Source organism: Eriocheir sinensis, chromosome 51 (genome assembly GCF_024679095.1).
Source record: "Eriocheir sinensis breed Jianghai 21 chromosome 51, ASM2467909v1, whole genome shotgun sequence".
Taxonomy (NCBI): domain Eukaryota; kingdom Metazoa; phylum Arthropoda; class Malacostraca; order Decapoda; family Varunidae; genus Eriocheir; species Eriocheir sinensis.
In genome coordinates, this window is record NC_066559.1 from 743236 (window position 1) to 758353 (window position 15118).

Below are 15118 nucleotides of genomic sequence, written 5' to 3' on the forward strand. Positions count from 1 at the left end.
TATTCACTAAAAGTAGAAATGCAAAGTCTTGGTGATATTAAATTTAATAGGATTCCACTTATGTTTAAGAACGGACCACCTAGTCTGGACCATAGGGTCTGTATTGTCTCAGATATACTGGGAAATAGATCACTGCCATGTTGCAGGACAGAGTTAGAGTAAGGAGTTGCCAAATATACACAAAACTAATTCACTTCACTGGCCAGTTGCATACACACACACACTCACACTCTCTCCCTCCCTATCTCCATGTACGTATAGTCATTTATGTATTATAATTTTAATTAATAATAATTGTATTCCTTTCTCCCGGTGTGTGTGTGTGTGTGTGTGTGTGTGTGTGTGTGTGTGTGTGCACAGGTAGCACCACCAGGTTGGAAGGAACGCCATCCTACAAAAGATGGTCTCATGCAAGATAATTTCACACTTCACCTGAGATTCATGTGGTATTCAAGGTGAGTTATGATTAATACTTATCCCACCCAACTTGTGTCAAAACTATCTTAATCGATTTATATTGCTGAAATAACCTCAACCAAATATTCAACATGTCAACCACACTGATGTATTATTTAGCTTAGATCTTTTACCTGTTGATACCCTTACCTGTTTGCAGATAATTATCTTTTCAGAGTAGGGGAATATTAACCTGGTAGCAGCGGGGATCATGTTTCTTAATGGTCCCTCTAAGTGAGAAAAATTAGAAAAAATCGTCACTCATACAAACCATTTCATAATATATATCAAAGCATTTCTGAACAGTTTATGTATCATCTGCTTTTGGGGGTTTATTTCATGGCACAAATTTGGCCCGTCGCTGCTACACGGTAAAACCACAAATTTGGCCCGTCGCTGCTACACGGTAAAGCCACAAATTTGGCCCGTCGCTGCTACACGGTAAAACCACAAATTTGGCCCGTCGCTGCTACACGGTAAAACCACAAATTTGGCCCGTCGCTGCTACACGGTAAAGCCACAAATTTGGCCCGTCGCTGCTACCGGGTTAACAGTTCAGGCTTTTGATACATTATAATCAGATTCATGCCTAAAAATTCTGCTGTAGTAGAAGCTTGTAGCAGAGAAAGAGATGCAACTCCATTATTATTTCATTCTTCTGTAAATACTAAGAGTCGTATTATAAAACATTTCGTCGCCTAAGAACACCTATTTGACAAGGCTTTCTAAGGAGTTGTGGGCATTTCCAGGAGTAGTTTTATGACCCTGGTGATAGTCTAACCCTTCGTCTGTGCAATGAACTTAAAGAAACACTCATTAGAACCCGATTGATCCCCTCTTTGAACACATATTTGCCATGGCTTTCTAAGGAGTTGTGGGCATTTCCAGGAGTAGTTTTATGACCCTGGTGATAGTCTAACCCTTCGTCTGTGCAATGAACTTAAAGAAACACTCATTAGAACCCGACTGATCCCCTCTTTGGCCTTTAGAATTAGCTGATGTGAGAAGCCAAAGTGTCTTACAATACCGACCTAAGTATCTTATCAGCCTTATTGCCTCGTTTGGCTTTTGTTGCAGAAGAAGTCATATGGTAGTAAATTTATAATTTTCCATGATATTCCCTTTCTAGGATACATCATATTAGACCATATCAACTCATTCATTAGAACATGTAAAAAAAGAAAAAAAAATTAGAAGACATGATAAAGCAAGAATAGCTAGCGTATCTCTCACCATTGTGGACTTCTTAATTTTTTTCTCTCTTACTAGGAGTAACATGTAATGAGCATTTTTGTTTTGTTTTCTCTATATTGTTCAGAAATATTGGATAGCTTCCTTATAAATGAAGAGACTAAAGGCTCACCAGTATTGGGTAAAGATTACAAAATAAATCTGCTTAGACATAACTTGGTCCTGCGTCTTTTGTCATAGATTTGACAATGTTGAGTTGATGGAGAACACCAGCCGCCACCTCTTGTACCTGCAGCTGCGCCATGACCTGTTGGAGGGTCGACAGCTGTTGCTATCTGACACTCTTCTGCAGCTGGCTGCCCTTGCTCTGCAGGCTGAGTTTGGCGACAGGAAGTACCAGGTAATTCAATTTAATTTGCATATTATTTGTTTACTACTATTTGTGTCATCTGTCAAACAGATTGGTTACCCTTTAAATTTAGTCTTCCATGACCTTTATTTGTGTCTCAAATTCATCTCCCATGGTTTCTGCTTTGTGCATATACAATTCCCAGTACAGTAAATATTTGAGCATTGGTCGGTTGTTCACCAAACCTGATGACATGCACAAGACACTTTTTTTTGTCTTAAAAGTTTACAAAACATTTCAACTAAAAATGCGATATAGAGAATAAATTGAATTTATTTTCACACTTCATTATGTTTTAAAAATGTACTAAAATATTACAACAATTAGAATTACAATGTGGAATAATTAAAAAAAAATATGATGCACAAACTTTATACCAGTTACCCCTCTGATGTTTTATTCTGCTCTCAGGTCATGGAAATGCTTTTTTTAAGGTTCAGTTTGCGTAAAATTGCTGTTTTTCTGCGGGTCTAGAGGACTTTTGGGGAGGACACACCAAATATTCATGGAACGCTATTTGCTTGGGTCCATGGGCTGTATTACAAGTCAAACCCGAGAAGTTTCGGGTCCCTACAAATGTTGGTTTAGGGGCCATACTACAAGTCCAATCCGAGAAGTTTTGGGTCTCTACAGAGTTTGGGATGAATAACTCTGTAGGGACCCGAAACTTATCAGATTGGACTTGTAATATAGCCCCTAAACCGACCTTTGTAGAGACCCAAAACTTCTCGGGTTTGATTTGTAATACGGCCCCATCATGTCTCCTAACCCCAATGAATAAGGGAGGACAGGCGTATTTTTTTCTTTTTAAGGGGCACTTATAGGTGTCCTAGCTTGTTGTGGGTGCTAGTAAATTTCTCCATATTATGGAAAAATTTATGATGCAAGGGATAATGGACAAACTCATTATAAGGCCGAAGATATTCTTCTTTAGTATAGCATTGCCTTCACTCTCCACATTAACAGTTTACCCATGCCTTTCTCCCATAGACTGTGAGCTACTTCCTGCCAGAACACTACGTCCCGGAATCACTGTTACGTGGTGGACAGGTAGCTGAAGTAGTGGAGGAGCTGCAGCAAAGACACTCTGCACTTAATGGACTCCCTTACACCATTGCACAGTGTCGCTTCATTTCCACTCTGCAGGCTACACTCTACTATGGCACCCACTTCTACCATGTGACTCAAGTAGGTCATGTATATGTAATTCACATGTATCAGCTTGGATTGAGCTATGAGCTGATGCATCTCTGGTCTGAAGGTCTGAGGTTGTATAGTAAAGGGAAAGGGTGAAGGGGGACCAAAATGGACATATAAAATGGGAAATGGAGAAATATTAAAAAAAGTTCAAGAAGAGAGAGATCTGGGAGTGACAATACAAGATAATCAACAGCCAGAGAGTCATGTTAATCGGATATTCGGTGATACATATAATATGGTGAGAAATATAGGATTAGTATTCCACTACATGGATAAGGATATGATGAAAAAGTTAGTAACCACTATGAATAGGCCAAAATTGGAATATGCAGAGGCGGTGTGGTCTCCCCATAAGAAGAAACACAAAAAAAACTAGAAAGAATACAAAGGATGGCAACAAAAATGGTTCCAGAGCTGAAGGGATTGCATATGAAGAAAGATTAAAGGAAATGGACCTACCAACACTAGAACAAAGAAGAGTGGGGAGACCTAATAAAAATTTATAAATTATTGAGCAAAATGGAAGAAGTGGATAATGAGGAGTTACTACTAAAAGAAGGAATAAACACCAGGAACACAAGAGGACACAGTAAAAAATTGAGGAAAGGAAGATGCTTGAGAGACATAAAGAAATATAGCTTCCCGCAAAGAAATATAGAGGTTTGGAACAGACTAAGTGAGGATGTAGTATCAGCGAAGAGTGTGCAAAGCTTTAAGGAAAAGTTGAACAAATACAGATACGGAGACGGGACCACACAAGCGTAAGCCCAGGCCCTGTAAAACTACAATTAGGTAAACACACACACACACACACACACACAGACACACACAGAGGAGATGGCTGATGTAGGAGTAGCATGATATTTGTTTGAGTGTCTGATAAAAGCCATTTTTCTCAGGACAAAGGTCGACAGCAGTGCTGGCTGGGGGTTGGAGGAAGAGGGTTGTTGTTGATTCCAGTTGGTCATTTTGGCCCTGAGTCACTGGCCAGGGCAGTCCTACACCCCTGGGACATCATTAAACGACTTTCCTATGCCACTCACAGGCTTAACATTGTCCTCAGGGGCTCCAGACCTAGGAAGATTAAATTTAATCTACAAGAAAACAGGTGAGTTCAAGCTTATATGTCAGTCCCATTTTTTTGTTTCAGCTTATATTCGTAATCTTCCATATTCATTTATTCATCATGCACCTGATTATCATACCACACACACACACACGCACACACACATGGAGGAAGAAAAAGAGGAAAAGATAGAAAGAAAAAGATAAAGAATAAAGAAAGACAGGAAGAGAAAAGAAAGAAAGAAAACAAGAGAAAGTAAAAGAAGAGAAAGTAAAAGAAGAGAAAGAAAAGAAGCGAAAAAAAGAAAGAAAAAGAATGAAAGAAAGACAAAGAAAAAGATAGACAAAGAAAGACAAAGAAAGAAAAAAGAAAGAAAGAAAAAGACAGGAAGTAATGAAACAAATAAAGAGAAAGAAGGTTATAAGTAAATAAAGAGACAAAGAAAGAAAGAAAAAATATAGAAAGAAAGAAAGAGAAAGTAATGAGAGAAAGAACGTAAGAAAGAATGGAGAAAGATAATGAGAAAGAAAGAATTTTAATCTCTTTCTCTCTGGTAAAATGATGCTTCAGGAAGAATTGAAACAAACAAAATGGGGATTAGTAGTGTGAAATGAGATGAAGCAAGGCCTACGAGGTCGGAACCCTCATTAGGCGGGAGGACGGGAGGGGGGAGGAAGAGAGGGGAGAAGATGGGAGGGAGGGAAAAGATGGGAGGAAACGGAAAGAAGAAGGCACGGGAAAAAATACAACTGAAGTAAAAAGTGTGTGTGTGTGTGTGTGTGACAAAGATGGAAAATGCAAGAGAGAGAGAGAGAGAGAGACTGTACAGCATAGCGTCTATTGGTGAAGTGGCAACAGTTTAAAGGGAGCGAGCTATGTCACAGACGAGCAAGCTCAAATGTCGATCTCTGGGTACCGCCGAGACCTTCACATACCACACATCAAGGGGGGACAGTAACCATGGTGTGTGTGTGTGTGTGTGTATGTGTGTAGTGTGTGTGTGTGTGTATGCGCGCACATACATGGCTTCATCTCCCTGACTGATATTTTCATAAAGCTCTTCTTAACTCCCACTCACTCCCCCTTCACCCCACACCACCACTGTAGCAGTTTTCGTATTACAGTGGGGGTAGGCAGTAGTGTTTTCCCAGCAGGAGGAAGAGGGAGTGGTTACTTTGCTGCATGGAGGTGGAAGAGGGAAAGATTGGTGTGCTGTAGTGGAGAGAAAAATTGAAAAAAAGATTAATGCCACAAACAGAAGTGGGCAAGTGAACATTGTGGATGCTGTGGAAAGTAAGTTATGGAGTACAGTGTTTTGTGAGAATGAACAAGGAGAGTACAGGTATATATAGTAGAAGTAATAAAAACATGATTGAATAGTATTGTAAGAAAGAAATAGAACAAGCAAGTGATCATAAAATTCTGCAAGAGGAGAGGGTTAAGATTTTATATAATAGATTATGTAGAGGTGTGAGCAAAAGTGAGTGAATGTGTATTTGCTTTGTAATACATGAAGTGTGATAACACGTGATGTTTTCCCGTTTATTAACAGAAGCCGCCACGTGTTCTACCTTGCCACTGTGCACCAGAATCTTTACCAGGCTCTTAGTTCCTCTGTGGCAACCCAGCAACACGACTGCCATACAGGGGCACCCAGCAACCCCTCATCTACTGCCACAACTGCCAGGACCAGCCTCTCTTCCACAGACACTCTTGAGGATTTGGTGGACTCTGGACCTTGCTTGGAAGTCAGTGGAGCCGCTGAAAATGCATCTGTCGCTCAGAATGTGTGTTTGTCCCCAACAGGAGAGAGAGGAGTAACTTACCCCGTGTGGCCCATGGGGTCTTCTTCAGAGCAAAAAAGGTCTTCTGAGAGTCTTTCACGTGAAAATTTCCTGTCAGATATCCTGTGGTGTCCAGGAGGAGATGAAGCAGATGAGGTTTTCGCAGTTGAAAATTTTGAGAATGACCAACATCAGAAGCTAAGAAGAGTAGCAGCTGCGATAGGGACAACAAGTATAACCGAAACTGAAGCAAATAAAGTCAAAGAAAAGACAAAATCTGATGACAAAAAAACAGGAGTGGAGGCAGAAGGAGCAAGAAAAATATCCCCACCCCGGGTGTTCCATCAGCGGTCAAAGAGCAATGTGGAAGATGGCAGTCACTGGCTGGCCCATAATAACACATCTGGTAGCGGCGTTAGGCCAGAGCTGACTCGAGAATTCGGCAGTGATGAGTCACTCCTCGCATCCCCCACAAAGGTGAGCCTCAAACTGATCATGTGTTTTCTGTGCTTATTTTTCATAAGGTCGCTGATTTTCAACTAAACCTGCGCAACAATATTCAGGTCATCACCAACACTTACTATGGAACACTCATCTCCTATGCCGTGTTGGTAATCAAAATGTTACACTGATGTGCGCATATTTCTTTTACGAATTCCTCATCATTTATGTAATCATTAATTTTCTTTAAGTATTTTATGAACATCATCATCATCATAATCCTTTTTCCTAATACTAGGTAGGAATTGGGATGAAAGACGAGAGGCAAGGTAACAGTCAGAGCAAGCCAAGCCAAGTGAAAAGGATCACACTAAAAGTCATACACTCTTCAAATTCTGTTGCCCAGATCTTGGCAGTAGTTATGAAAACATTATTGTTATTGAAATGTCTCAGCAATAGGCGCACCTAACATCACCATAGCCGATCCAGGATTCAGTACGTTTCCTAACTTATAGGCGGTAATGTTATAATTGTATTTCGTAAAGAATCCTTATAACCAAAAACTAACTAAAATTATGAGTATTCTTTTTCTTGAGCAGAACATTAAATAAACAACAGAACAGTAAGGCGGGGCTCCCACTATTCCGTTTTCACGGATCCGTCGACCGTCAGTGACGTCATCAACGGAGCCCGGTGTGGTGTCATCTGTCATCCGGTATCGTAAGACATCCCATCCTTAATTTCGCATCGCGGAACCCGTGTAAAAATGTATCAAGGAGGTCCTAAAAAGCGATGCAAAGCGGAACAGGTCACAAGAAGAAGAAGAGTGATTGTTGATATCCTAGTTATATAATAGGCTACATGTCATCATTTGCTTTCATAATAATATAAATAAACTTGGATGGGACAGATCCCGACAAGCAGTCGACAAAAGACACGGTACCATGTCGAAATTCATGCATGTATTCAGGATGAGATGTCTCACGATCTTGGGATGTCTCATGACACCACACCGGGCCCCGCGCCGAGCCCGTCCAGAGATGAACTCGTCCAGTGATGTTGAATATTCTACATATCATGAAAATATGAAATAGAAGTACTTAGCTACAAAATAACATATAGCCTACAAGAAGTCGTTGTGGTTAATGCTGTCCATATGTTTGTCAACAAATGATGAGCGATAGACTGACGGAGTCGATCATCCGTGCCGAGCGGCCGCTATTTCGCTGACGTCATTTCGACGTCATTAACGTTGACGGATCGGTCAAAACGGAATAGTGGGAACCCCGCCTAATATGAAAATACGTTCATATACATGCCTATTGTAAGTAGGCTGAGGAGTCGTGTTTGATCTCTCTCTCTCTCTCTCTCTCTCTCTCTCTCTCTCTCTCTCTCTCTCTCTCTCTCTCTCTCTCTCTCTCTATATATATATATATATATATATATATATATACACACACACACACACACACACACACACACACACACACACACACACACACACACACACAAGTCTGTGGAAGAATTAGAAAAAGCAAGGTTTTGACATTTCCTATGAATGGAAAAGCTTTTGGTAAGTCGAAGAATAGATTTGGCACGATCTGGCAGAAATATAAAGATCATGGTTAGCAGGATTGCGAAGGCTCTGGTACCTTTTGAACACTACACAAGCACACACACCATTTCTTGCGCCTCTCCTTCACCAGGGCAGCAGTGGAGTGAGGATGGGGACACGGGTGTCTGCGGCGGCCCTACAGAAGCGGCGACAGCACCAACACCTCCTGTCCCACCACCTTCCCAGCCTACAGGAACTGAACACCACACCCACAGCAGTGGTTGTAGGTGAGTAAGACATATATTTAAGGTAAACCTACAGCTAAGTACATACCACATCTTGATTTTTTTTTTCGGTACTAAGTCTGATGATCATCGGTCGCAATGTTTGGAGCCCTGGATATTATGCCTGGTGATCGAATATGAGCCTTCAGAAACTGGCAGCAAGGTTTCCATCATATTGTGTTATGGTCAGAATGTGCTAGAATGGATGCAATGATGGAATAAACACCTCATCTGAGTCTTGGCCTTGGTTTGGGTGTAGGTAAAGTTTGGCTGGTTTAGGTTATGTATGAGGGGCCACACACTATATTAATCAAACTTCTGATTGGATAAGTAGCTTGAGGCAGTTTGTCTCGTTCATCAAAAGACACTGGCCTCTCCACGCTAAAATTTAGTCTTATTCTCTGCAGCGAAATTGTCACCAAGACTGAGCGTTTGAATCTTTATATTGCACTCGTTGCTTCTGGCGGAGTGCGGGTGTTTTATATAAAATTATTACTCATCTACTGGCAACTAAGCCTGTTTGTTGATCTACGCGGGATTCAACAGGCGGATACACCGCACTATTCTGCACTATATAGCGCGGATTTTTTTTACGGTGTGAGGGATCGGACTACGGCTGGGGAAGTGGTGCACGACCCGTAGTAATGAAGATGGTGGACAAGGACCCAAATCTTCCCCTTTTCTATCAGTTCTGGAACTCAAATAAGTACTTCCAGACCGTTTATGACGCCCACCTTCACCAACAGCGATGCAATGAGTAGTAGTGTCATTGTAGAATGCTTAACTCAATAGTTAAATGAAAGTAGCTGACCATTATAATGAAAACAAGTGGGGCATCATTATCACCGCATAATCCCTCACTCTCAGGACTCTGTCCTCGTCTACATCCTCTTTTTACTGTCTCCTACCACGCACCATCCGTCACTACTCAGGAATGTACCTCATTTCCGGGCAAGGGTGGTTTGATCTACCACCGGTCGCCGCACAACTCGCCGTGTGGTGGAAGGCCGGACGTCGACCACGGCCAATGACAGATGCAAAGTGGACGGCGACCATCAGCAACCTCCTACTATCTGACGGCAACCAGACGGCGTCCGCTCGCCATCCGGTCGCCGTTCAACAGTTAATGGTCACCTGTCGGCCACCGGTGGCAGTCCGCGTGCCGTCCAGACGCAGTCCATTAGCCCACTGGGGAGGCGGTGGCTGAGTCGACAGAGTGACGGCGCCGCGTTCAGGAGGACGCGAGTTCAATCCCCGCCCGGTGCCACCAAGCTGGGATTTTTCAGCCGCCGCCGAGTGGCTTAAAAACTACCCACATGCTGTCCAGAAGACCACCTATCAACCCGGACTCTAGATTCTAGGATTAGAGATGAGCTCCGGGAGGGCAGCATGAGCCAATGCAAGATGGCGCCACTATAAACACTCGCCTGCGCCAGAACAGGGTGGGCCGACCATCAGGATCCACCGGGAAGAAGCCTACCGGCGCAATAGGCCACGACGTAAAAAAAAAAAAAAGTCCATTACACGCCATAGACACCTGCCATGCTTCCCCATGAAGCCCCAAGGCCCCGTCGAGCAATGCGCCACTACAACCAGTTGGTCCCCATCTCAGCCCGAACTGACCGTTACAAAAATTGCCATACCGATAATAGTAGTTTCTTTAAACGCATAAAAAAGGACCATATCCAGACATTTTAAGCTTTCATCATTTCCTTCATTTTCTTTTATTTGTATTTGTTTCATTTTTAGTCTATTATAGTTTTCATCAATTCAGTTTTTTATCCTCATTTTAGGTTTATACGTATTTTTTACATGTGTATGTATATTTTTAGCCAATGGTTACTTGTATTTATCATTAAACTGCAAATTATTATTATTATTATTAATAATATTAATAATAATAATAATAATTGTTATTATTATTATTATTATTATTATTATTATTATTATTATTATTATTATTATTAAATACATAAATACATACATACAGAGAGAGAGAGAGAGAGAGAGAGAGAGAGAGAGAGAGAGAGAGAGAGAGAGTGTGTGTGTGTGTGCAGTGGGGTAACGGATATAATTGGGGCTTGTATGGCTTCACCATTGTATTTCCTGACTGGTGTGTGTGTGTGTGTGTGTGTGTGTGTGTGTGTGTTCAACAGGAATTGAAAAGTGAGTGGTGTGTGAGTTGTACTTGAGGTGAACACTAATTTAGGGTCACAGCAGACCAGACCAGCCCGAAGATGGGATAAAGGTGGGTCCTTGCGCCCGAGGCCATAGAGCTTTGTCATGCTTTCGCCGTCCTTAGAAGTCATTATTATTATTATATATTTACTTTGGCGTTAACTTCGTTATGCTTTTTTTTCCATATCCTTCTCCTCTTCCTTCTTGCTTATCCTTACTTAATAACTCCTTGTAGTGGAATAAAGAATCTGAATCTGAATCTTAATCCTCCTCCCCATCATCATCATCATCATCACCATCAGCAGCAGGCTTATAAGTATCCGAAGCTTTTTTTTTTTTTTTCAATGAAGCTGCTATCTCTGTAGTGTACTAGAGATGGTTGGAACATTAGTCCAAGATCGATACTCTTTTTATTATTTCCAGAGGGTATTGTTGTTTGAATGGATTGTTTCCCAGCGACTGAAGTTGAAGATAAAGGCTTGTCCAACCTTCAAATTTTACGCATTGTGCTTTTTTTGTACGTTTTTTTTGCTATTTTATGCTATTTTTATATAATCCTCTACCTGCAAATCCTAGATATGCTTTAAAGACACTCCTGCAGGCGCACTTCAAAACTGAAGATTTCGTCCTGTTTCCACTTAAATTCGCTTGTCTGATGGTTGCACTGGTGTGTAGACTTTGCTGTTTTCCAACTGGAAATATCATGCTAAGAATAGTGTTCTTCCCCTTGGCATGTTTCCATGTTAGAAGAGAAAAGGAATTTTTGTTATAATTCAATTATTAATATCAGTTGTATAGTGATTTTATGATTAAAAGTTGGAAAGTTTCGTTTAGTCGGCGCAACATCTGTGGTCATATGCCGGAGAGAGACAGAAGGGGAAAGAATTATAGGAGAAGGGAACAGACCTCAGGAGACGGGACACAACCCCCGATTAATGGTACCCATTCACTGCTGGGTGGACAGGGGCGTAGATTTTATGATTACGTCGCGTTAATCGTGTATCACCTTTTTTTTATAGTGTGTAGCTATCTGAGTGAACTGAAGGAAAATTGTAGCCGAAACACGGGACACCCACAAAAAAAAATCAACCATCGGGAGTTTATTACTAGTATTTAACAGGATAAGGTGGAATAAACTCCTCCAACCTTCGCTGTAGGAGCGGTGGGTCTGGGTTAATGTTCCCAGACCATTCTGACCCTTTAGATATTTTCACATTGGGAGGCTGTGTTGCCAGATCTACCGAAATATCTTGAGAATTACTGAAATTTTTATGAATTTCAGAAATAATTGATCAATCTCATGAATAATTTGTATATTGCTTTTTCATATTTTCACCAAATATTCATAAAAAAATACTGATATAATGCTTTTTAACTTAATTTTATCTACACAACATATATCTCTGTATTCATTCCCATCTAGTGTCTGGGCAATGTACTTCTCCGTCCCCACGTTTTATTTTCTAATTGTCGACGATAGGGGGAGTCCGGCAGGTACCGCCCCCCTCCCTTGTTGTGCATTCATTCCTACCATTGTATCTTTTTAGTTCCATGGGGCTACCTACACATGTATTACTATAGTTGTATAATCACATTCTGCCCTGCCTGGGGGTTGGGATGGCATGTTCCTCCCTTCTCCCTTGTTGTTTACCTGTAACAATAAAATATCAGTCTATTAGAACCACTACATACATATTAAAGTGCGTCTGCCGAATTTTTACCTACCTACTGAATTTTCTAGGAATAATCTACTGAAATTTCCTCTGCACCATCTGGCAACACTGTTGGGAGGCATTCTGTGCCAATATAACCTCGTATATTCAGGAACCTTGCTTAAATCGATACGATGAAAAACAGTTGAGCACTAAGGAGCTGAAGTGAAATGAGTGTGAGGAAATGTTTATATACGCTTTCCATGCTCATTTTCGTATATGTGTTTTTTACATTACTGTGATGCAGATTTTCTCAGGGAGATGATGGTTGCCTCAGTTTTTCTTCATATCAAAGGGTGGTGTCAGGAAGCTACGTATGAGTGAGGTGTGTGAAGCTGTCAGTTGTGAATTTACTGGGCGCAGTAACATGGGTGACGCGTTGGGCTGCTGGCGTCACTCTCACAATACAGCGGGGTATGGGACGCGCTCTCTACGTATGTAACTGGTTTCGGATACTCTGTTGCGTCAGCTGATTTTTGTTTACGTGTTGCCATGGTAACCTCCCACCTGGCCTTAGTGGGGTCGGTACGCCCTTCCTTGCCACTCAAGGGACAGTTTTCGTCGCTTGAGCCGTGGTGCGGCGCGTAGAAGTTATTGCGGGAGATGTGTGTGTGTGTGTGTGTGTGTGTGTGTGTGTGTGTGTGTTCCAAACATATCAGTCGATCAGAAGATGTATTATGATGAAAGTATCATTGATCGATCCAGAAGTAAACGACCTAAAAGAAAGACAAGGAAAGTTGGTCGAAGAAGGCAAAGTAAAATGACATGGGAAAATATTGTTTTTATAGCGAGAGAACGTTAAGGAGTGAGCTTCAGTTCATTTTCCTTAATCATTTATACCCCACTTGTCATAAAGCTATAAAAGAAAACGTTGATATTACTGTACTACCAGGTGACAAGCAATCGGTGTTGGTATGAACGAGGGTGGTAAACGAAATCTATGGATCATATCGATAAATTTATCATGACTGCAGTGACAACGACCGAATGATCAGTGCACGGAAGTGTTTTGCATCCTGCTGATAACTTGGTATACTCCGCCGTTTGCCAGTGACTGGAAACCAACCAGACAAACTTTTAACCCGTCTGCTGAGATTGGCACGGATTTGGTTTTCACTGTTAGCCTGGTAAAATATACTTCCAGGTCTTTCTCTGTCTGTGGTGGATAGTGGAGTGTTTCCCATGTGGTATTGGTGTGCTGGATATCCCCTCCCAAGGTGCATGACTTTACGTTTTCCTTCATTGAATTGTAGCAGTCACTTTTTGTTCCATTCCTGTAGCTTGTTGATGTCTTCTTGTAAGAAATCCGCACTCAAGGGGTTAACTTGAACCTGCACACCGGAACCGTGTGTGTGTGTGTGTGTGTGTGTGTGTGTGTGTGTGTGTACTTCACCACGGCCTGATCACGAGTGGACCCGTCATCGTCAGCAAGTACACTCCCGGCCCGAGCAAGTTCAATATAGTCGATCTCTGGGTACTGCTGTGTGTGTGTGTGTGTGTGTGTGTGTGTGTGTGTGTGTGTGTGTGCAGGGAGAACCAATCGAAGTTGAAAATTGACTTTGTTTACGTTCCACCGATGGCGCCAGTAGGCTTTCTTGGTGGGGCCTGGTGTTCGCCCCCAGCCCATTATGGCGCAGGCAAGTGATTTATAGTGGAACCATATTGCAAGGTTCATGCTGGCCCCGGAGCTCACTTTTTCGGATGGCTACCTAGAAAGTGCATCGGACAAATTGTGCGAGATCTTCAGCCAACAGTTCCCAAGAGTATTCAACACACCGATCACAACAAAGTCTGTTGATGATCCCAGGCATTTTTCATATGTGGCACTCTGGATCATTGAGAAGTATGTAATATGCAGTGTACGGAAGCGAGAGAGAGAGAGAGAGAGAGAGAGAGAGAGAGAGAGAGAGAGAGAGAGAGAGAGAGAGAGAGAGAGAGAGAGAGAGAGAGAGAGAGAGAGAGAGAGAGAGAGAGAGAGATTACACGTGGGAAAAAAATGATGTTCACAAGAAAAAAAAACCTCATCGCGATTGAAAAGGATAATTAATTTTGAACTTTCATATACACAGTATGAGCATGATGAGAAATTGAGAGATGAGGACCGTATGTTAGACCAGCATATAGTAACGTATGACCTCATCGCCCCTCTACCCAGTTATCTAAGTCTATATATATAGACTTAGCAGTTATAGGTAGCCATGCACCCTTAATTTGAATCAGTTTAAGGTTGCTTAGCCCCTCTGAATGATTTCGTTACAAAGAGTACATTTACCACATCATCCTTTTTGTGTGGCGAGGACATTGAGATCTCAGAAAATTTCACATGCCTTGGTAGAGTAGTTCAGAACAACGATGGGTTTCGCCAGGAAATCTTACGTCAGATTGGTTCGATCCACGGTGTTATGGACTTGCTCAGCACGAGTATATGGGGTTATCAATACCTGTGTAAAATTTACAAAGATCCGGATCTTTACGTGGTTTGTGCTCCCTGGCTTACTCTATGGCAATATGGAAGTGAGACATGCACACTAAATAGTGATTTTGAGAGGCGTTTGATGCCGCTGGTAATAATTGTCTTCGCAGAATCATGGGATATCGCCGCAATTACTGTGTCAAACGGGTGACTACTCCGTAAGACTGATTCGACATATATTACCTGCATGGTCCGTCAACGCCAACTTCACCTATACAGGCTTGTGGCATGCAACCCAGAAGCCGACCCTGCTCATCGGGTTGTTTCAGTGAGAGACAATCCTGAGTGGAGGAAGCCAGCTCACAAAATTCGTGGCTTGAGCGAGTCGATAGATCCTGCCAGGAGGTACTTAGGATAAGAAGGGTTCTT

At 41.9% G+C, this 15118-nt stretch overlaps 1 protein-coding gene across 7 annotated transcripts in view; it reads left to right on the forward strand.

Moving 5' to 3' along the window:
* LOC126982467 (mucin-17-like) overlaps window positions 1–15118 on the forward strand; it is a 170313-nt gene that overhangs the window by 47203 nt on the left and 107992 nt on the right. For all 7 annotated transcript variants that reach the window (XM_050834508.1, XM_050834507.1, XM_050834509.1 and 4 more), the window contains 6 exons: window positions 361–455; window positions 1888–2047; window positions 3047–3244; window positions 4156–4364; window positions 5875–6583; window positions 8254–8389. In XM_050834508.1, coding sequence (XP_050690465.1) covers window positions 361–455; window positions 1888–2047; window positions 3047–3244; window positions 4156–4364; window positions 5875–6583; window positions 8254–8389 — 1507 coding nt within the window. The remainder of the gene's footprint in view (window positions 1–360; window positions 456–1887; window positions 2048–3046; window positions 3245–4155; window positions 4365–5874; window positions 6584–8253; window positions 8390–15118) is intronic.